Source organism: Leuresthes tenuis, unplaced genomic scaffold (genome assembly GCF_036924035.1).
Source record: "Leuresthes tenuis unplaced genomic scaffold, fLeuTen1.0.hap1 SCAF_2, whole genome shotgun sequence".
Classification (NCBI taxonomy): Eukaryota; Metazoa; Chordata; class Actinopteri; order Atheriniformes; family Atherinopsidae; genus Leuresthes; species Leuresthes tenuis.
In genome coordinates, this window is record NW_027325356.1 from 1585568 (window position 1) to 1606963 (window position 21396).

The 21396-nt window shown below is 42.8% G+C and overlaps 1 protein-coding gene across 6 annotated transcripts in view; it reads left to right on the forward strand.

Annotated features, from left to right (window-relative positions):
* LOC140301419 (CD82 antigen-like) overlaps positions 1 to 21396 on the forward strand; it is a 34396-nt gene that overhangs the window by 615 nt on the left and 12385 nt on the right. For all 6 annotated transcript variants that reach the window (XM_072379851.1, XM_072379853.1, XM_072379856.1 and 3 more), the window contains exons 2-3: positions 11090 to 11162; positions 19441 to 19513. In XM_072379851.1, coding sequence (XP_072235952.1) covers positions 11100 to 11162; positions 19441 to 19513 — 136 coding nt within the window. In that variant the 5' untranslated portion in view covers positions 11090 to 11099. The remainder of the gene's footprint in view (positions 1 to 11089; positions 11163 to 19440; positions 19514 to 21396) is intronic.

A 21396-nucleotide genomic window follows, 5' to 3' on the forward strand; every position in this document is an offset into this window, starting at 1 on the left:
AATAATCAGCCTTCAAACTGTATTTTCAAACCTTTAGAGGCACAAACGTCCATTTATCTGCGCTGTTTGTGCAGAGGAGAGTTTTCTGGATCAGAACCAGTCTATTTTTCTCAACTCACTGGCTCCTTCACTGTCCTGCTGCCACAAACACTCAGATGAAACAGATGTGGATCACTCCGCCACTGAAAATAGTCCCTGATGAATGCAGAATCCACCAGGAACTGCTCCAAAGTGTTTTTTTTCATGCGATTTCGTGTTTGGGGAAAACTCTGCCGGATCCAGGTCTGAAACTTCACTCAGAACTGGTGAAGCTGAACTCTTTTATGCAAATTTCACAGAGTAAAAACATCTGAGACGGTTTCCCCGATTTAAAGGTCGTGTGATTGGTTGCTTTTTTGCTTTAAGACGACATGCTCTCTTTGAAGAGGCTCATCAGAGCTGAATGAGACGCCTGCAGATCTGAAACATCCTCAGATTTTCTTTCAGTTCTGTCTGAGTAAAGATGAGAAGAGTTTGGTTGTTTTTTCACAGTAAAACTTGAACTTGAATCAGTAAAACTGTAATAAAATGGGGGGAAACGGGCTGAGCAGAACATGTCGGTGGAAGTTAAACGAAGCATCGAAAGAAGTCGTTTGGATCCAGGATTGTTTTCTAATCGACTTATTTGAGGAACTGGTGCGGTTAGATAAAAACTGACCTCAGCACAGCCCTGCAGGAAGGCGCCACATTGCTAATTTGTGAGACTACAGATGAAACTTCATCATTTTGACCTCCAGCAGAGCCGTGATGGTTGATGTTGGACCGTTTTTCTTGGCCTTCATGCATTCCTTGTACATATTTTTTATCCTATCCTGATCTTATAATTGATTAAATTGTCTGAATAATCTTTTGCTGCAGCCTGAAATCACACAGAAATGATCAGAAAGTGACGTCATTTTCACAGCTTCCTCATCTTATGATGAACTGGAGTAAATTTAATTGGAATTATATTTGCTTGATTTATCTTTAAAGTGCACCGAGATGACTTCTGTTAGGATTTGGCGCTTTATAAATAAAATGAATGAAACCAAAGAGATTTTATATATAAGCTATGGTGGAAATTAAGGCTATTCAAGCTTCACATAAGTGTGGGGAACTCTGAGAAGTAGCTGCTGTTCTGGAGGGTGAAACATCTCTGTGGAGGAAATCATCACCAGAGACCAGTCGGGTTGTTGCCTGGAAAAACGCCTGCATCGGATCAATCGATCGATCGTTTTGTTTCTGAACCGAAGCCCGACTGGTGGCGGTTTTAAAGCTGACTGTGCTCCAGATGGAAATGTGGGTCAGTTTGCTCGGTGGCATCCACGGTCAGTATTTCAGCTGTTTCCCCAGAGTTCCTCGGTGATTTCCTCCACATGTGCAGCAGTTCAGCTGCAGTTCAGCTGCAGTTCAGCTGCTCTGACCTTAATGAGGTTTCCAGACGCCTGTTGGAAGGTTTGTGCCTGCAGCTGCAGGAGGTGAGCGGACAGACAGACAGACGGATGTCAGACATGAAGCTGGAAGGTTTTCACCTCCACAGGTTTCTGTCTGTGTTCAGCTGACAGTCCTGTTGGTTCCTGCACTTTATTTCTGAAACACGCCCTCGCTGCCGAGGCTCACAACCTGCTCGCCCTGTTCGGAGGAATTTCCCTGAAGGGAATCGGCGGCGTTTGAACCTCTTTATGAAGGATCAGTCTGTGACTCGCCTTTATATCAGCAGAAAACAACACTGTGTCACAGCCTTTCACTTTGTCCTGAGATATCGAACCAGTTCTGTTCTGGAACCTCCAACATTTTCCTTCTTGTGTTCCCACAAGAACCAGAAAGTTGTTCTGGTTGGGAACCACAGTCCAGTAGAACCTGGAGCATGACCCAAACTGGTCCGTAACCAATCTTAAATCAGGTCCAAAACCAGTTTAAAACCAGGTTAATTAATCGTCCCAAAAAAAACTGTTTAGAAGAAAATGGCCCCAAATTAGTTTAAAATCCGTCTTAATCCAGGCCCCAAACCAGTTTCAACCCACAGACGGTAACAGGGCAAAGACTCCATGTCTAAAACCCAGTTTAAAACCAGGTACCAAACCAGTTTAAATCCAGGCCCAAACCAGTTTAAAACTAGGTCTAAACCCACTTTAAAACCAGGTATCAATCCAGTCTAAATCCAGGTCATTAAACAGTTTAAAACTAGGTACCAAACCAGTTTTAATCCAGGCCCAAACCAGGTCTAAACCCACTTTAAAACCAGGTACCACACCAGTTTTAATCCAGGCCCAAACCAGTTTAAAACTAGGTCTAAACCCACTTTAAAACTAGGTACCAAACCAGTTTTAATCCAGGCCCAAACCAGTTTAAAACTAGGTCTAAACCCACTTTAAAACTAGGTACCAAACCAGTTTTAATCCAGGCCCAAACCAGTTTAAAACTAGGTCTAAACCCACTTTAAAACTAGGTACCAAACCAGTTTTAATCCAGGCCCAAACCAGGTCTAAACCCACTTTAAAACCAGGTACCACACCAGTTTTAATCCAGGCCCAAACCAGTTTAAAACTAGGTCTAAACCCACTTTAAAACTAGGTACCAAACCAGTTTTAATCCAGGCCCAAACCAGTTTAAAACTAGGTCTAAACCCACTTTAAAACTAGGTACCAAACCAGTTTTAATCCAGGCCCAAACCAGTTTAAAACTAGGTCTAAACCCACTTTAAAACTAGGTACCAAACCAGTTTTAATCCAGGCCCAAACCAGTTTAAAACCAGGCCCAGGATTAAAAATGGTTTAAAGTTAATTTACACAATCATCCAGACAGTTGAGGCTGAGGGCAAATGATACTGATTGGATATTCATATGAAACATTTTTCACCCACATGAATTTATAGAAAATCTCATGAACATGGGTCAGTTTAACCTGTGTGCTGCTGGCCTGCTTATCGGTTGAATTCGTTGTTGTTAACCAGGTGCCTGATGGGAAATAATCTCAGAAAAATCTAGTTGTTTAAAACTGAGTTTTAAACCAGGTCAAAACCATTTCAAATTCAGGCCCAACACCAGTTTAAAACAGGTTCATAAAATTAGGTTAAAAAGCAGTCTAAAACCAGGTACCAAACCAGTTTAAAAACAGACCCAAACCCACTTTAAAACTAGGTCTAAACCCACTTTAAAACTAGGTCTAAACCCACTTTAAAACCAGGTATCAAACCAGTCTAAATCCAGGATTAAAAATGGTTTAAAGTTAATTTATACAATCATCCAGACAGTTGAGGCTGAGGGCAAAAAAAGGAGCTGAACTCGACTTTATGTCGTTTTTGAGCCTCTTTTTAAAAACCGTAAAAGTGTCCGGGCAGCAAAACTCAACCTGCAGTGGAAGGGCTTCGGTTACAGACCAGATGATTCGTAGTTTGTTTTTCTCTCTGAAGGAGTCATTTCTCCTGAGTTTTCATTTTCCATCAGAACTTTGTAGATGTTGGCAAAACCCACGAAAGAAAGCTGTTTCCTCAGATATTTGTTCATCTGAGCAGTTTTTTCTTAGTTTGTGTTTTCTCACTGATGTTTCCAGATGTGAAGTGATGCTCTGTACGTGATATCAGGAAAGAAAGTCCCAGCAGATCTGAGCAAACTTCCTGTTTCACTCAGAAGTGAAACGATGACATCATCGGTCCTCCTTTTTCTCCATTTAACAGGAATCTTTGGGAAAGACTTTTAAAATGTGCTGAAACGTATTCGTGGTGCCTTTTGCAGGACTGGATTCGCAGCATATTCTGCAGATAATCGTTTGTTTTGCTTCCTTCTTAAATCTGATCCGCGGCCAGATGACGGATCCATTGCTGTTTTTCTTCAGAACCGAGTCGTCCATCTCGCCTTCAGCTCTTTTTTCCTTCTTTCTGCGTGTTTTCTGCGCCGCTCCAGTGTTCGTAAGTCTGAAACTTTGGCTGTCAGATGAGTTCAGTGCCTGAAGAAGAAGTTTTGAACGGGTTAAAACCGGAGGATGGTGTCAGAATCGACCTCCACACGTCGGTGTCATCGTCCTGCGGAGAAGAATCTGTTATCTGAGTCATTTAAATCACTTTAAAAACTGTTTTTCAGAAGGAAAAGCATCAAATTCCCTGGATCTCAGCGTCTGTTTCAGCCTTCATTGATGGAGGAAAAGAGATTGATGATGAAAATCATCTGTTTGTGCGGCTGAAGCAGGTGACGCCGACAATCCTCTTAGGGTGAAAACGGTGGCTGGTGGTGAGAAAACGGCGGCGCTTGCTTTCATTGTTTGGGGGAAACGTGATGCCGCCGCGGGTCGAGTTTCCTGCTTTGTTGCTGCTCTGAAAGCTGCTCTGAAAGCTGCTCTGAAAGCTGCTCTGAAAGCTGCTGTTGTGTCCCAGAGTGGAACCTGAGGGAGAGCAGGGTGGGGTCGAGGTGTTGTTGGAGTCGAGCTGCTTCTGGTTTATTTTCTGCAGGTGAAACGCAGGAGAAACGACCTCCTGAAGGCATGATGGCGCTGAACAGTCCGCCTCTTTGTGTGTTGATGTGAGATTTAAATTTCAGGCCACAAATAGATGGAAACAACAGAGATGATTGTTGCTGCTGCCGCTGGTTTCTGCAGGAGTCGGTGGTAAATGAAGCAGCCGGCGGGCTGCTGGAGCTTTCATCTGAAACTCTGACTCTTCAGAATCAGCTGCTGTTTGTGAGGCTGCAGGAGGAGCTCCCAGCTGCAGAAGTAAAGCATGATCAGCTGTCCTGATGCAAACTGATAAACTTTTATTTCACTGCAGACAGAATCAACATATTTCCTGTCCTGGATCATCAACTTCATTTGATTTATCAATAAACATCTATTTTTACATTTCAGACTTGAAACACATTCCAGAAAAGTTGGACTGGGGACAAATAATGTTTCAACCAGCTGATTTTAACCCAAATCTGGTCCTAAAGCAGCCTCCAGGACAGTCTGAGCAGCAAAGATGTTCAGAGGAGCTCCAGTTTGTGTTTAAAACAATGTTCCTGAGAGAAAGACTGGAAGGGATCTGCATATTTCTGCCTCTACAGAGCAGAATATCATTAAAGCATTCAGGGAACCTGGAGGAGTTTCAGTGTAAAGGACGAGGGAGCGAGCCTAAGCTGGACCCCGTGACCTCTGACCCCTCAGACGCTGCATCAAGAACCGTCATTCATCAGCAGCTGATAGAAGCACATGGACAAGGGATTACTGTGGAAACCTTTGTCAAGCACCACAATACAGAGTTCCATTCACAGGCTTTACTGTGCAGGAAAGAAGCCTGATGTTAACCTCGTCCACTTCTCTGGGCTCGGAGGCGTCTGGGATGGACCGTCACACGGTGGAAACGTGTGCTGTGGTCAGACCCATCAGTATTCCACATCTTTGTTGGAAGAAATGGAGCAAAGAGCAAAAGCAGCATCCAGCCTGCTGTCAGCAGCCAGTCCCTGCAGCCAGGCTCTGTGATGGTATGGGGTTGGATCAGGGGGCAAAGCTCATTTCCACTTCTGTGACGGCAGCATTAATGCAGAAAAGTTCACTGAGATTTTACAGCAACATATGCTGCCTTCAAGGCCACATCTTTTCCTGGGACGTCCCAGCATTGTTCAAGCAGACCATGGAAAACCACATTCTGCCACATTCCAAAGGCCTGGCTGAGGAAGAAGAGGTACGGGTGCTGGACTGGCTGCCTGCAGTCCTGACCTGTCCCCAGCAGAGAAACAACCACCCCCCCGCACTGCTGCACACCTTAAGACCTGTTTAAGGAGGAATGGGACAAAATAACAGCTGGAACTCTGCATCACCTGGTTTCCTCAGAGTCAGAACGGCTTTAAGTGTTGGCAGAAGGAAACAAAGTGGGAAAAGGTTCACTGACTTTATGGGATGCTGCAGGTCTGAGGTGTAGAAATGATGTTTGTTACCAGATTAAATGAAGCTGAACAGGAAACATGTTGAGTTCAGACTGACTGACACAAAGTAAAAGTTGATGTTTGAATATAAAATATTCAGGAAGAAGCAGAATGTTTGAGTCCTTTCACTGTTGGATGGTTTTATCATCAGTGGGCGGATGAACGACATTTTTTCATCTCAACATAAATTATGATACAACCGAGACGCTCCCATGACACAAAAAGAAACTGAAAGATGTTTTAAGGCCTCTGAGGTCGAATGGGTTTGTTTACAGTGAGGAATGTTTGGAGCGCGGCTGAGAAAGCTCTGCTCACTGTGTCTTATGATTCAGATTATCTGCAGCTTTAATTCAGTTCACTTTTATTTATGAAGTATCAAACGACAACAAATGTCTCAGGAAACTTCAAAGAGACAGTTCTGATCAATTCATCAAATTCCAGTTTAATCCAGTTCACATGAAGCCAATTCAATCAGGAAACCAACAGATTGACTGAAACTTCTCTCTGATCCTGAGCTGCGAGGCGACTGTGGAGAGAAAAAACTCCTTTTAACAGGAAGAAACCTCCATCAGAACCAGAACCAGGAAGGGTCCATCTGCCTGGACCAGCTGGGGCTGAGAGGACAGGAAAGAGGGGACAACAAGCAGCGTAACACCAGGCCAGAGACACCTGCTGAGAGAGAGAAACACAAGTTAATGACAGCAATGATGTCATCTGTACATGGAGGGAGGAGAGGTGCATCATGGGAGCTCCCCCAGCAGGCTGGGCCTATAGCAGCAGAACTATGGGATGTTTCAGGCTGGAGGAGAGAGCTCCAGGAAAAGAACCATGGAAAAGAACCATGGAAAGAACCAGGAAAAGAACCAGGAAAAGAACCAGTAAAAGAACCAGGGAAAGAACCAGAGAAAGAACCAGGAAAAGAACCAGGAAAAGAACCAGGAAAAGAACCATGGAAAAGAACCAGGGAAAGAACCAGGAAAAGAACCAGGGAAAGAACCAGGAAAAGAACCATGGAAAGAACCAGGAAAAGAACCAGGAAAAGAACCAGGGAAAGAACCAGGAAAAGAACCAGGAAAAGAACCAGGAAAAGAACCAGGAAAAGAACCAGGAAAATAACCAGGAAAATAACCAGGAAAAGAACCATGGAAAAGAACCATGGAAAGAACCAGGAAAAGAACCAGGGAAAGAACCAGGAAAAGAACCAGGAAAATAACCAGGAAAATAACCAGGAAAAGAACCAGGAAAATAACCAGGAAAATAACCAGGAAAAGAACCATGGAAAATAACCAGGAAAATAACCAGTGAAAGAACCAGGGAAAGAACCAGAGAAAGAACCAGGAAATGAACCAGGGAAAGAACCATGGACAGAACCAGGAAAAGAACCATGAAAAGAACCAGGGAAAGAACCAGGGAAAGAACCAGTAAAAGAACCAGGGAAAGAACCAGAGAAAGAACCAGTAAAAGAACCAGTAAAAGAACCAGGAAAAGAACCATGAAAAGAACCAGAGAAAGAACCAGTAAAAGAACCAGGAAAAGAACCAGGAAAAGAACCATGAAAAGAACCAGGGAAAGAACCAGGGAAAGAACCAGTAAAAGAACCAGGGAAAAGAACCAGGAAAAGAACCAGGAAATGAACCATGGACAGAACCAGGGAAAATCCAGGAAAAGAACCAGTAAAAGAACCAGTAAAAGAACCAGGAAAAGAATCATGAAAAGAACCATGGAAAAGAATCATGAAAAGAACCAGTAAAAGAACCAGTAAAAGAACCAGGAAAAGAATCATGAAAAGAACCATGGAAAAGAACCATGAAAAGAACCATGAAAAGAACCATGGGAACCGAGAGGGAAGAGGAACTCCGGTTCTGCTGTGTTTAATGGGAACCTCTTCAGTCAGAGCGGACAGACGACCCAGTTCCAGTCGGTGTGAACTGGGTCAGAACTCGATGACTCATGCGAGAGGCGTTTGGTTGCTGCCTTCCTTCTCCTCCGGGCAGAAAACTCTTTTTATTGGTCCAAGCAGAACTGCTGCGGAGCCTCTTCTGGTTTGATTTGAGTCATTTTTTCATACTGGAGCATCTAATGATTTAACTGGAACCTCATGCAGAACCCGACGGCTTCGTTTCATTCAGCAGCTGCAGCACATTGTGGCTCCGCGCTGCTTCTAAATTTAACGCAGCCTTTTGTTTCACGACCTTCTTTTTCTTCTTTTCTTCTCCACCATAAAACTTTGTCATGTTTACAGGCTCCAGCCTTGAAGGCACCATCATGTTCCCTCAGCAGACTTTAGCAGTGAGATGATGAAAATGTTCAATTCATGAAAAGATTCCTGCATTTCTTATGGAGAAAAGATGAAACTTTTCCACAGAAATGAGCAGTTTGGAACTGGATCTGTACCTTAAGCACCTTCTCGTGTAAATACTCTTATTTTTCCACCACCAGAGTTGCATTAAAAGCTTCAGTGTGATGCTGTTTAAGGGACTCGTCGAGTCTATTCTGTGAAAACAGAAACCGCCATGAGGTCTGTGACATGAACATGTAGCGCTGAGCTATTTCTTTAAATAACAGCAGCCACTTCCTTTCTTTCTGCTCGTGTCTGAGCCTGAAAACGGAGCTTGAAGTTCATCATGAACCCGCTGCTCAGGCTGAGAGTCGGACCTGGTCTTTGTTAAAGCCTCACTCTGTTCTGTTTGTGCTCCACAACATCTTCCATCTGGCTTTCCTGCCAAAATATCTTTCCCACTGCATATTGTCCCCCTCTGCCATCCCTGCAGCCCCCCCCCACAGTCTGGGCTGCGACAGTAACCCATTTACAGTGATGGGAAAGTGGGTCGGCTGCAGGCCTCTGCCAGGAGGAAACATCGAGCGAACCTCCATATTTCTGCCACATTTTCATAGATTTATTGGACATTACTGTGTGGAGCGTGGTGCATTCAGGTCGGGTTGGATTTTCCACAACTGATTGATCACACGGGGTGTATTTGTGGGGAAGGAACCCATTCAGTTACGCTTCCTCCAACAGATCAGGTTCCATTTGTAAACAGTTTTCTTCTTCAAGTTACCAGCATTTTTAAAACACTTTTCTGAGGTCTTTTGAGACGTGTGAGACAGGCTTTGGTCTAAATATCTGTTGGTTTAAGTTCCTGTGTTGATACCTCTTTGTTTTCAGGGTGGAGTTTCAGAAAGTGCTCAACTCCGCCCTTTTGGTGAGGTTTCCAGAAGTTTGCGAAGCGAAAGTGACTCCAATAGAACTGTGGAAATAAATCAGTTTGAACCGGAGTCAAAGGTTCAAGCAGCAATTCTTCAGCAGGATGTTGGTGAAGGGTCAGTTTCTGTCTGTCTGAGGACACGCTGTCATGCTGCTGAGGAGAGTTCAGGTGTGTTTACCTGCGTTACCTCATCAACATCTGGACAGCTGCTGTGATTTAATGCAGAAACACAGACAGAATGAAGCTGTTCCTGCAGTCAGAAACACTCCAGCTCTGTAGATACAGATAGTTACTGATCCCAGAGGGAAACAGGTTAGCAGTTAGCTGTAAGGTAGCAGTTAGCTGTAAGTTAGCCGTTAGGTGTAAGTTAGCAGTTAGCTGTAAGTTAGCAGTTATCTGTAAGTCAGCAGTTAGCTGTAGGTTAGCAGTCAGCTGTAAATTAGCAGTAAGTTAGCAGTTAGCTGTAAGTTAGCAGTCAGCTGTAAGCTAGCAGTTAGCTGTAAGTTAGCAGTCAGCTGTAAGTTAGCAGTTGTAGGTTAGCAGTTAGCTGTAAATTAGCAGCAGATGCTAGCAAACGATGCTTTCTCATCAGCAGTAATGGACCAAGCCGGAGATGTGCACAGCGTAACTCGTAGTAATGCATGTGAACCGTTAATTCCTGCGTTTAAACATTTTGGATAAATTAACCTCATTAAACAGTCGTACCTGGAGACCTACAGGTGGAGAATTCCTATTTTACTGGACTCCAGTCAGCATGTTTGAGTCCATAAAGAAGAACGAAAAGCCAAAACGAAAACTGTGACCATGAAAATAAAGACTTTTTTAAAAGAGATTGCCTTGGAGTTCTGCTGTTCCACGGTATAAACGTCCAACATATCTTCACCAACATGGAGGCTGCATCCTAATCTCCCCCCACCGGGTCTCCTGTCACACGGATACAGTGCAGAACCTGAACTACGGAAGCCCAGAGGGAGTTGAAGAAAATCCCATTTTCTTCAGATAGAAACTGTCCCAAACCACCAAGTCGAGTTCACACATAAAATCTGTTTTTAGCTCCGTCTTACCCAAATATAAAGTACTTTAAAACAGAGTTTATTAGCCAAAGTTACCTTTTCAAAAGTTACTTTTCCACCTTTTCAGGTGATTAAATGAATTAGTCGTGTTTCCCATTCGGGTGTGAACCAGGACCGTTGTAATCATCTGTTCTCGGTCATTTTTTACTGGATAACTTCAGCATGGTGGGACCTTTTTGCTCCACAGTTTGGGGAAGCAGCGTCTGGCAGCTTCCATGCAGCGAGCTGAAGGTGCACAGCTGCCTCTGCAGGTGGATCCTCTGAACATGGAGCTGATTTATCAGCCCTTTTATCTGCCTTGGGCTGGCATCTACTGATTTCTGGTTTTCTCATGAGAGGTTTGGCAGTTTCTTGGCAGCAGCTTTGGAATAAGATTTCAGTTCCGGGAGGATAGAAACATGAATCTGTTTTGGTCGAGGTTCAGATCTCACGTTGAAACGTGTCCCTTTACACAGCTGAGATCCGTTGTGGTATTTCAGAACAAATCTTCCTTTTCTGCAGTGAGCACACTGTAACTTCTTAGATAAACTGCAGAAAGCTTTGAAGCTTGACTGAGTTTCTGCAGCAGTCGGCAGTTTTGGGTGCAGACGCTTGCTGTGGCCCTGCAGCCTGCTGATTGTGAGCAGATTAGGATGGGAGGGTCTCAGATTCAGGCTGAAGACGTCCCCCTCCTCCACAAACTCGCAGATTGAGCTGGTTCTGTGCGTGTAATCCTAGAGATTTGAGCCCCCCAGTCCTGATCATGATCATCCAGGCCAGCTTAACCGCAGAGATCTGCAGCTCTTACAGCATCTGTCACCACTTGTTCACATCAAGTTCATCCCCAGAGCAAATCTCTGACAATAAAAGCTCAGAACTCTGTTTTCAGGTTGTGTTCTGAGTCTGTGTTTCATGTCTGCAGATAAAGCATCATGGGGAAAGGCTGCGTGACAACAAGCAAGTACTTCCTGTTCCTCTTCAACCTGATCTTCTTTGTGAGTATTCAGCCTTTTTTCCAAGAGTCACAGGGAAAATGTAGCTTTTGAACACTGAAGAAGAACAGCTTTTTTTCTGCTTAGTTCTGAGAAAACTCACCAAATGTTGTTCAAATCCATCCCAATAACAAACTGTAACATCATTTCTTTAATATTAATGATGAAAAACAGGAAGTAAAAGCGTTTTCTAAATATTTAGTTGAGTTTTCTAACAGGCAGAAAACAATATAAATGGAACCATTCATTTTAGGATCCATAAAACTTTGTGTTTTCATAGTATTTTGATATTACGCCGAATGTCTTTGGTGAAATACAGCAGAATATTTTGTGTAGAGGACTCTTCTGCATGTGCCTGTTGTGTTGTTGCACATGTGGTACCGCGGGTCGTTTAAAATAGTCCCACAGGACATGTAGTCCGGTCCCACAAGAAGACTGAAGGATCTGTGTTACGGCACCACAGAGCCGGAGGGAAAATGAAGTGGTGGAGGATCCAAAATACCAGACAAGCCTCTGGGCACCACAAGAATTCACTTACAGCATCATGTGGCAACGGAGCCGAAAAACTGGCTCAATGCATGTTATAATCAGCTGAAATTCAGTTCTATTTATAAAGCGCCAGATCAGAACAAATGTAATCGCAGTCCAACTCAAGCAATTACAGTCCAGCTCATTCAATCCTGATCAAAGCCACTGAATTCTGAATTAGTCCAATTCATGCAGAGTCGATTAGAAAAGGAAACCAGCACTTCCCTGAGGTCCAATCCCCGTCCTGAGCGTGCACGAGGAGACTTGGTGTCACACACGGCGCTTTAAAGCAGACTGTCTCAGATTTAAAACGTTTAATTACCTGTTAATAAACTGTTAATCACTGATAGAAGAGAGTGGTCAAGGCCGCGTTTATCTGCAGATTTTATAACATCCGATGCTGACCAAAGTTCATAAATGAGTAACAATAAAATCCAAGATGCAGACAATCAGCTCACAAAGACGCCTCAGGTCCGGAAGCCTGGGAGAAAAGGTCCATTTAAGAGAGGATTTAAACATTTTCTGCAGGCTGAGCCAAAGTTTCTAAAGGCAGTTGATTTATTCACCTAATTTGCATGTGATGACATCACTGATGACCTTTTTATTTATCCTTTTCTGAGTTCATGAACACAACTATGAACAAAGCTGCAGCTTCTGATCTTTTTCATGTTTTTCTGTCATTTTATCCACATAAAAACAAGAGAAAAATCAGTCAAATGAATGTCAGTAAAAATCAATAAAAAGTCTTTCCATCAGATCCTGAATCTTCAGTGTTTGAGTGGCAGAGAACTGGTGTTCATATCTGTTAGATTCATCTGTTCATATCTGTTAGTTTCACTTGTTCATATCTGTTAGTTTCACTTGTTCATATCTGTTAGTTTCACTTGTTCATATCTGTTAGATTCATCTGTTCATATCTGTTAGTTCATCTGTTCATATCTGTTAGATTCATCTGTTCATATCTGTTAGTTTCACTTGTTCATATCTGTTCATATCTGTTAGTTTCACTTGTTCATATCTGTTCATATCTGTTAGTTTCACTTGTTCATATCTGTTAGTTCATCTGTTCATATCTGTTAGTTTCACTTGTTCATATCTGTTAGTTCATCTGTTCATATCTGTTAGATTCATCTGTTCATATCTGTTAGTTTCACTTGTTCATATCTGTTCATATCTGTTAGTTTCACTTGTTCATATCTGTTCATATCTGTTAGTTTCACTTGTTCATATCTGTTAGTTCATCTGTTCATATCTGTTAGATTCATCTGTTCATATCTGTTAGTTTCACTTGTTCATATCTGTTCATATCTGTTAGTTTCACTTGTTCATATCTGTTCATATCTGTTAGTTTCACTTGTTCATATCTGTTAGATTCATCTGTTCAGAGTCCAGAAACCATCAGTTAGGAGGAGGAACAGCAGCTCAGTGGTTCTACCTCCAGCTTTTCCCTGTCATTACAGAAGTAATGCAGACAAATAAACCAGCTATTAAAGCTCAGTAAAAACATCTTTATTTATGGAACGAAAACTGAGACAAAAGACAGAAGCTGTGTGTTAAAAACTAAGTGAACCCTTCCTGCTTCCACAGGAACTAAGAGGGTAAGAAGCAGCCAGGAGCTGCTGATCAATGCTCTGATTAACTGATCAATGCTCTGATTAACTGATCAATGCTCTGATTAACTGATCAATGCTCTGATTAACTGATCAATGCTCTGATTAACTGATCATCAGTCAGTGTGAGCAGCTCTATAAAAGCAGAAGTTCTGTCAGTTTAACACGATGCCAAGGAGGAAAGACACCAGCAATGATCTCAGAGAAGCAGCTGCTGCTGCCCATCAGTCTGGGAAGGGTTATAAGGCCATTTCCAGACTATCTGGAGTCCATCATTCTACAGAGAGAAAGATTATTCACAAGTGGAAAACATTCAGGACAGCTGTCAATCTTCCCAGGAGTGGACGTCCCAGCAAGTTCACCCCAAGGTGAAGAAGCCCAGAGCTACATCTCAGACTCTACAGGCCTCAGTTAGCATGTTAAAGGTTAAAGGTCACCCCAAGGTGAAAAAGCCCAGAGCTACATCTCAGACTCTACAGGCCTCAGTTAGCATGTTAAAGGTTAAAGGTCACCCCAAGGTGAAGAAGCCCAGAGCTACATCTCAGACTCTACAGGCCTCAGTTAGCATGTTAAAGGTTAAAGGTCACCCCAAGGTGAAGAAGCCCAGAGCTACATCTCAGACTCTACAGGCCTCAGTTAGCATGTTAAAGGTTAAAGGTCACCCCAAGGTGAAGAAGCCCAGAGCTACATCTCAGACTCTACAGGCCTCAGTTAGCATGCTAAAGGTTAAAGGTCATACATCTCAGACTCTACAGGCCTCAGTTAGCATGTTAAAGGTTAAAGTTCACCCCAAGGTGAAGAAGCCCAGAGCTACATCTCAGACTCTACAGGCCTCAGTTAGCATGCTAAAGGTTAAAGGTCACCCCAAGGTGAAAAAGCCCAGAGCTACATCTCAGACTCTACAGGCCTCAGTTAGCATGCTAAAGGTTAAAGGTCACCCCAAGGTGAAGAAGCCCAGAGCTACATCTCAGACTCTATAGGCCTCAGTTAGCATGTTAAAGGTTAAAGGTCACCCCAAGGTGAAAAAGCCCAGAGCTACATCTCAGACTTTACAGGCCTCAGTTAGCATGTTAAAGGTCAAAGGTCACCCCAAGGTGAAGAAGCCCAGAGCTACATCTCAGACTCTACAGGCCTCAGTTAGCATGTTAAAGGTTAAAGGTCACCCCAAGGTGAAGAAGCCCAGAGCTACATCTCAGACTCTACAGGCCTCAGTTAGCATGCTAAAGGTCAAAGGTCATGGCAGCACAGTTAGAAAAAGACTGAACAAGGATGGCTTGTTTGGAAGGGCTGCAGGAGAAAGCCTCTTCTCTCTAAAAAGAACATGGCAGCACAGCTTAGGTTTGCAAAGCTGCATCTGAACAAAGCCCAAGACTTCTGGAACAATGTCCTTTGGACAGACCAGAGCAAAGTGGAGATGTTTGGTCCTAATGCACAGCAGCACGTTTGGAGGAAACCAAACACAGCATATCAGCACAAACACCTCATACCAGCTGTCAAGCACGGTGGTGGAGGGCTGATGATCTGGGCTGGTTCTGCAGCCACAGGACCTGGGCACCTTGCAGTCATTGAGTCCACCATGAACTCCTCTGGATACCAAAGTAAAGAGTCAAATGTGAGGCCATCTGTCCCACAGCTAAAGCTGGGCTGAAACTGGCTCATCAACAGGACAAAGATCCCAAACACAGCAGCAGATCTACAGAATGTGGTCACAGGTAAAGTTTGGCAGCGCTGGACTCAGAGGTTGTTCTCACACTGGAGTATAATTGTCCAGTTTTAGTGGCATGAGCAGCTTACTGCTGTCTTTGTCATGTCTGTGAGTAACAGACCTATCTGCTCTCATGGTGACGCTTTATCTGACCCAGTTATTCTGTGTTATCCTAAAGTCTGAGACATACATGGTGTCATATGAGCAGAGGGGAGCGGGACAAAATACAAACACAGATTGTTTAATGACACAGAATATGAATACATGATGTCTAAGAACAAAGCCAATTATAACAATTCCTCCAGAACCATGAGAGAGACTGATAACGTCCACAGGAAACCATCACTGCAGCTCACTGCTGCTGAAGCTGCTGGGTCAGGGGTTCACTTAGTTTTACACTCACTGCTGCTGAAGCTGCTGGATCAGGGGTTCACTTAGTTTTACACTCACTGCTGCTGAAGCTGCTGGATCAGGGGTTCACTTAGTTTTACACTCACTGCTGCTGAAGCTGCTGGATCAGGGGTTCACTTAGTTTTACTCACTGCTGCTGAAGCTGCTGGATCAGGGGTTCACTTAGTTTTACTCACTGCTGCTGAAGCTGCTGGATCAGGGGTTCACTTAGTTTCTCACTCACTGCTGCTGAAGCTGCTGGATCAGGGGTTCACTTAGTTTTACTCACGGCTGCTGAAGCTGCTGGATCAGGGGTTCACTTAGTTTCACACTCACTGCTGCTGAAGCTTCTGGATCAGGGTTCACTTAGTTTTACATTCACTGCTGCTGAAGCTGCTGCTGAAGCTGCTGGATCAGGGGTTCACTTAGTTTTACATTCACTGCTGCTGAAGCTGCTGGATCAGGGGTTCACTTAGTTTCACACTCACTGCTGCTGAAGCTTCTGGATCAGGGTTCACTTAGTTTTACATTCACTGCTGCTGAAGCTGCTGCTGCAAGCTGCTGGATCAGGGGTTCACTTAGTTTTACTCACTGCTGCTGAAGCTGCTGGATCAGGGTTTCACTTAGTTTTACACTCACTGCTGCTGAAGCTGCTGGATCAGGGGTTCACTTAGTTTTACACTCACTGCTGCTGAAGCTGCTGGATCAGGGGTTCACTTAGTTTTACTCACTGCTGCTGAAGCTGCTGGATCAGGGGTTCACTTAGTTTTACACTCACTGCTGCTGAAGCTGCTGGATCAGGGGTTCACTTAGTTTCTCCCTCACCACTTCAGTGTTTTGTCTCAGTTTTTGATTAAAAATGTCAGATTTCTGCTTTAAAACTGTAGAAACTGTTGAAATGATGCTCTTTCTCGGCGGTCTCTCGTCACAGCTTGAACACAGAAACAGAATTTGGCCGTTTATTCATGCTCTCATTCTTTGTCGGCATGGTAATTACACTGCAGATGAAGGGCTTGTGGCCCAGTTACTCGGGTGAAACCCTCCTCCCTCCATCTGTGAGAATGAAAGCTGTGATCTGGAGTTAAGAGCTTCTGAGCAGCCTGGAAGACATGAGCTCTGTGTCTGGGTTCATTTCCAAAGAGGACCTGGGTCAGGGTCGCGGGAGGTTTGAGATCATCTGCTGTTCCGGGTTGTTTTAGTGCAACACTCTTGGTTCTGTTTCCTACTTCAGAGAAACTACTTAAACTGGGAGCACATCCTCAAGTAAAACCAACTGGAGACCTTATCTTCTTCCTTATTTCTCACACTTACAGGATAATGTTCGATCCACTCATGGTGCAGGAAGTTTTTAACAGCAGAAGTCATTTCCATAAAGATGTGAAACTGAAGTTAAAACAAAACTATTTACATAGCTCAATGAAAAAAGGAACTTACCAGTAAATGTTACTATAAAAAAACCTTATTTGCATAATTAAATGCAATCGAGAATGTGACAAAGAGTAGAAAATGCAGGAGAAATAATAGAAATATGAATACATCCAGTTGATTTAACAAAAATGTGATTTCAGTTTGAAAATATTTAAAAAATTTAAATAAAAAACAGCCTGTCACAGAGACACATCATTTGTTCCCATTTCTTTAGCTGCATCTATGAAAAACAGCAAAGAAAACACAGTTTGACAGACAGAAAATAGGATTTCTGCAGCAACAAGGTGATTCCCAAAGAGCTATTAGCTGAAAACTTGGCATATCTCAGCATGGTGTGCAGTGTGTCCTTAAAACATTTGAGGAAACTGGACAAGTGGAGGACAAAAGAAGAAGTGTCAGGCCTAAAAAACTATCTCCAGCAGATGAACAGGATCTGAAAGTGATGTCCTTAAGAAAGAGGAAAAAATCCAGCTGTGACCTGACAGGACCTGAGAGATGCATCTGGACCTTCAGCTGATCCATCTACTGTTGGCCCAAGCCTCATCAGAAATGGTCTCCATGGAAGGGTGGCTGTCAAGAAGCCGTTCTTAAGGAAGGGAAACGGGGAGAAAAGGCTGAGCTGTGCCAAATGACACAAGAAGTGGACTGAAAATCAGTGGCAACAGGTCTTATGGAGGGATGAATCCTCCCCAGAGCCCGGACCTCAACATTATTGAAGCAGTGTGGGATCATCTGACAGAGAACGGAACAAAAGGCAGCCCACATCCAAAGAAGAGCTTTGGGATGTCCTTCAAGAAGCCTGGAGAACTATTCCTGAAGACTCCTTAAAGAAATGACAGAAAGCTCGTCTCAGAGGGTTCAGGCTGTGTTGGAGAATAAAGGAGCTCAGACCAGAGATTCACTTTAAAGCTGCTGAGAACTGATAAAAACTCTGTTTCTGCCTCAGATTCTGGGTTTATGTTCATGTTTCTGTATGTTTTAATAAATCTCTGCACCTGTTTCCTGTTTTTATATAAAATATAAAGAAATGAAGCTCATCAGGAGTTTTTAACTGTACTTTTTAGTAAAAATTGTTCACATCAGACCTGTTCATGTGAAAATAAACTTAAGCTATAGAACAAATCTCTTTCATTTATTGTTCTCATAAAATCCATCAGGTCTCATTTAAAAAAGAAAGTATTCGTTCTGACCTTCTGATATGAGCAGGTTTGAAAGTGTCAGTCGGCTCAGTTTGGTTGTGGGTTTGGGTCCAGTTGGATACAGAATAATTGGGTAATTTCCCCTGAAGGTGACAATAAGCTGCGAGTTTGTTCATCAGCATCATCCGGCCTCTGCCTGCTCACATCATTGATAACATTTATTGATTCCTGGGGCTGGTAACTCTATAAAATAAAAGCATCATTCGATCGTCATGCTTTTTAAGATCAGGTCTGGAAACGTTTTGGATTTTGTCTTAATTTGTAAAATACTAACAATAAAAGAGCATGTTCTGAGGCATTGTTGCTGATCTGTGATCAGGTTTTATTGATCGGTCTCATTGGTTAAATATCATTTCTCATTAAGAACATTTGAATAAATCTCAGATTCTGCTCTGTTCGGAAATGTTTTCCTACATTTGTTCTGAGTTCTGAATACTTTGTTTTTAATTTTAAAACCTGTCAAAGCTGAGGTTGAGTTTTCAGATTAGCTGCCTTCAGGCTGATAAAATCATTGTAGAAACTTTTTATCTGTTTTCCACTTCAAAGTTTCCTGTTTCTCTTCCAGTCGAAACAAAAGTAAAATAAGATCAAAACTGATTTTTTTTTTTGTTCAACTTGGCTCAGGATCTGTAAGAAAACATTTTTTTCAGTTCTGCAGCTTTGACAGATTTTTCTGTGGTTACGAGTTTCATTTTCCCTCCTTTGTTCCTGTTTGCACCATCAGATCAGCACCCCCCCCCCCCCCCCCCCCCCCACAGCATGTAGGCATGTGAGAGCAAATGCTTTAGTATCGAGTCGATACCAAATTTTCCGTGTTGTTGTAACCAGAAAAACAAAGACTGGCGTGTGATTAAAATAAGTTCTAATCAGACACATTTAATAAACCACTTAATCAGAACTTTGAATTTATATCACTGAAATTATGCATTTTTTGTAGCAAGTTCATGACCAAAGGAGAATAAAAATGTTTCTGTATTAAAGGTTTTGTTAAAAACAAATTATAAAAAAAACCTTCTACATTAGTCGTATATTCTGTATATAAAGATAATATGTTAGCTTGTTTCCGCTAATGCTAGCTTGTTTCCGCTAATGCTAGCTTGTTTCCGCTAATGCTAGCTTGTTTCAGCTAATGCTAGCTTGTTTCAGCTAATGCTAGCTTGTTTCCGCTAATGCTAGCTTGTTTCCGCTAATGCTAGCTTGTTTCAGCTAATGCTAGCTTGTTTCAGCTAATGCTAGCTTGTTTCAGCTAACGTAGTATTTTTAACAGTTTTCTGTTAAAACTGAAAACATGATGAATGTAAATGTGTCTCAGTTGAACCCATCTTCAAACATCTGGAGCTCCATTATGCAGTTCTCCAGTTTTAATTGTGTTTCACGGTTTAATTAACATTTAATCTAACAAGCTTCTGTTGATCCTCCAGCTGTTCGGAGTTGTGATCTTGGGCTTCGGACTGTGGCTCCTCCTGGACAATCAGAGCTTCATCGTGGTGCTCAGTAAGTGATGAAGTTTAATGTTGCATTAGTGAAACTGAGGAACCGACAGAGTAAAACTCACTGTCAGTTCATAGCAGCTCTTTGTGTTCCCGTTTGTTTGCATTTTGGACATTTTAAAAGCAGTTTTTATGTGTTTCGACCTCACAGACGATGGGAGCAAACCACGGCTTTCTTGGCAGGACTTTGGTTTGACTAATACTAAACCGCAAACAAAGCCAAAGGCCAGAAGTATTTATTGTTCATTTAGTTTTACTCTCTTTTCCTTTGGTAGAGGACATGCAGTCAGAAAACAAATGGAGCTGGTTAAAGAACAAATGGAGCTGGTTAAAGAACAAATGGAGCCAGAATCGTGGCTCCATTTGTTCTGGCTGCAGTCTTTGTGTTTGCATAAAGAGGGAGAAATGGGCAGCTCACAGCTGGTTCCTCAGAGGTTTGATTGCATGGTTTAAACTACTAAAACGTGATAAACTGTAGATATTACTGCCAAGGAACTAAACCAGCATATAAAACTGTAATATATACATACATATATATATATGTATGTATGTATCTGTCTCTGTTAAATCTGTCCAGCTGATTCTGTAGAACAGCTTATTTTAAACTAGCTGCTGATGCTGTAAATGGGATCGATTGAGCTCCTTTAATGCAGAAGGAATCACTTTAGACTCATAGAATCGCTGACAGAATGCTTAAATGAAACCTTAACGATGTAAACCCTGATTTGAACCCAAACGGGAGTATTTTAAAACGTGTTTCCCTCCTCTTCTCCTGTTTTCAGCCGATTTTACACAGTTTATACCAAAATGTTTGGCTTCAAATGAAGAAATCACTCTTTCTATTTGTCAAAGTTTCACTGTGACACATTCAAACCTCATCTGTCTGATATTAATGCATTTAAAAAACAGACTGATTGCATGGTTTAAACTACTAAAACGTGATAAACTGTAGATATTACTGCCAAGGAACTAAACCAGCATATAAAACTGTAATATATACATATATATATATATGTAAGTGTCTCTGTTAAATCTGTCCAGCTGATTCTGTAGAACAGCTTATTTTAAACTAGCTGCTGATGCTGTAAATTGGATCCATTGAGCTCCTTTAATGCAGAAGGAATCACTTTAGACTCATAGAATCGCTGAGTCCAGCTGACAGAATGCATAAATGAAACCTTAACGATGTAAACCCTGATTTGAACCCAAACGGGAGTATTTTAAAACGTGTTTCCCTGAGGAAATCAGTCCACACAGCACCGCTTCTGAAGCTGATCCATCTTCTGGCCTCATGACAGTTTCCTGCCCTTCAGGGTTCTGCTCTCACACGAGTTCCTGAAGTTGACCTCTGACCGGTTCTGGTCCAACACCGACAGGTTCTGTGTTTTTCATCTGGTGGATGCAGGGTCCTCTGGACCTTTAACATTATAACCCGATCAAATCTGTTAAAGACTGATGAGGGCAGAGATATTTAAAAGTGGGCTCCAGTTCAGATCCCAGCTGCTCTCCATGATGAAAAACAGCAGATGAAGCTGTCAGAATGTTAATAAGATCCAGTCTTTTGGTGGCTGCTGCTGCAGTTTCACTCGTCTCGCTGCATGTTGTAACTAAGCAACTGTTTATCCCGGCCAGGCGGGAACAAAGGCTGAGCAGAAAGAGACGAGCAGTGTCACTGAGACAGAAACGCCATAGAGACGCCTGACTGACGGAGGCTTGATGCACAAATATAGAGCCAGACACTGAGCGAGTGTAACGGAGCGGGAGCAGAGCGGCGAGCGTCACTGAGGACGTTTGTCCGCCCAGCAGGTGTCCTCCTCAGACACTGGGCCCTCTGTGCTCCGGCCAGCATCAGCAGGCATCACATCAGCCCAGTGCGCTCACCGCCTT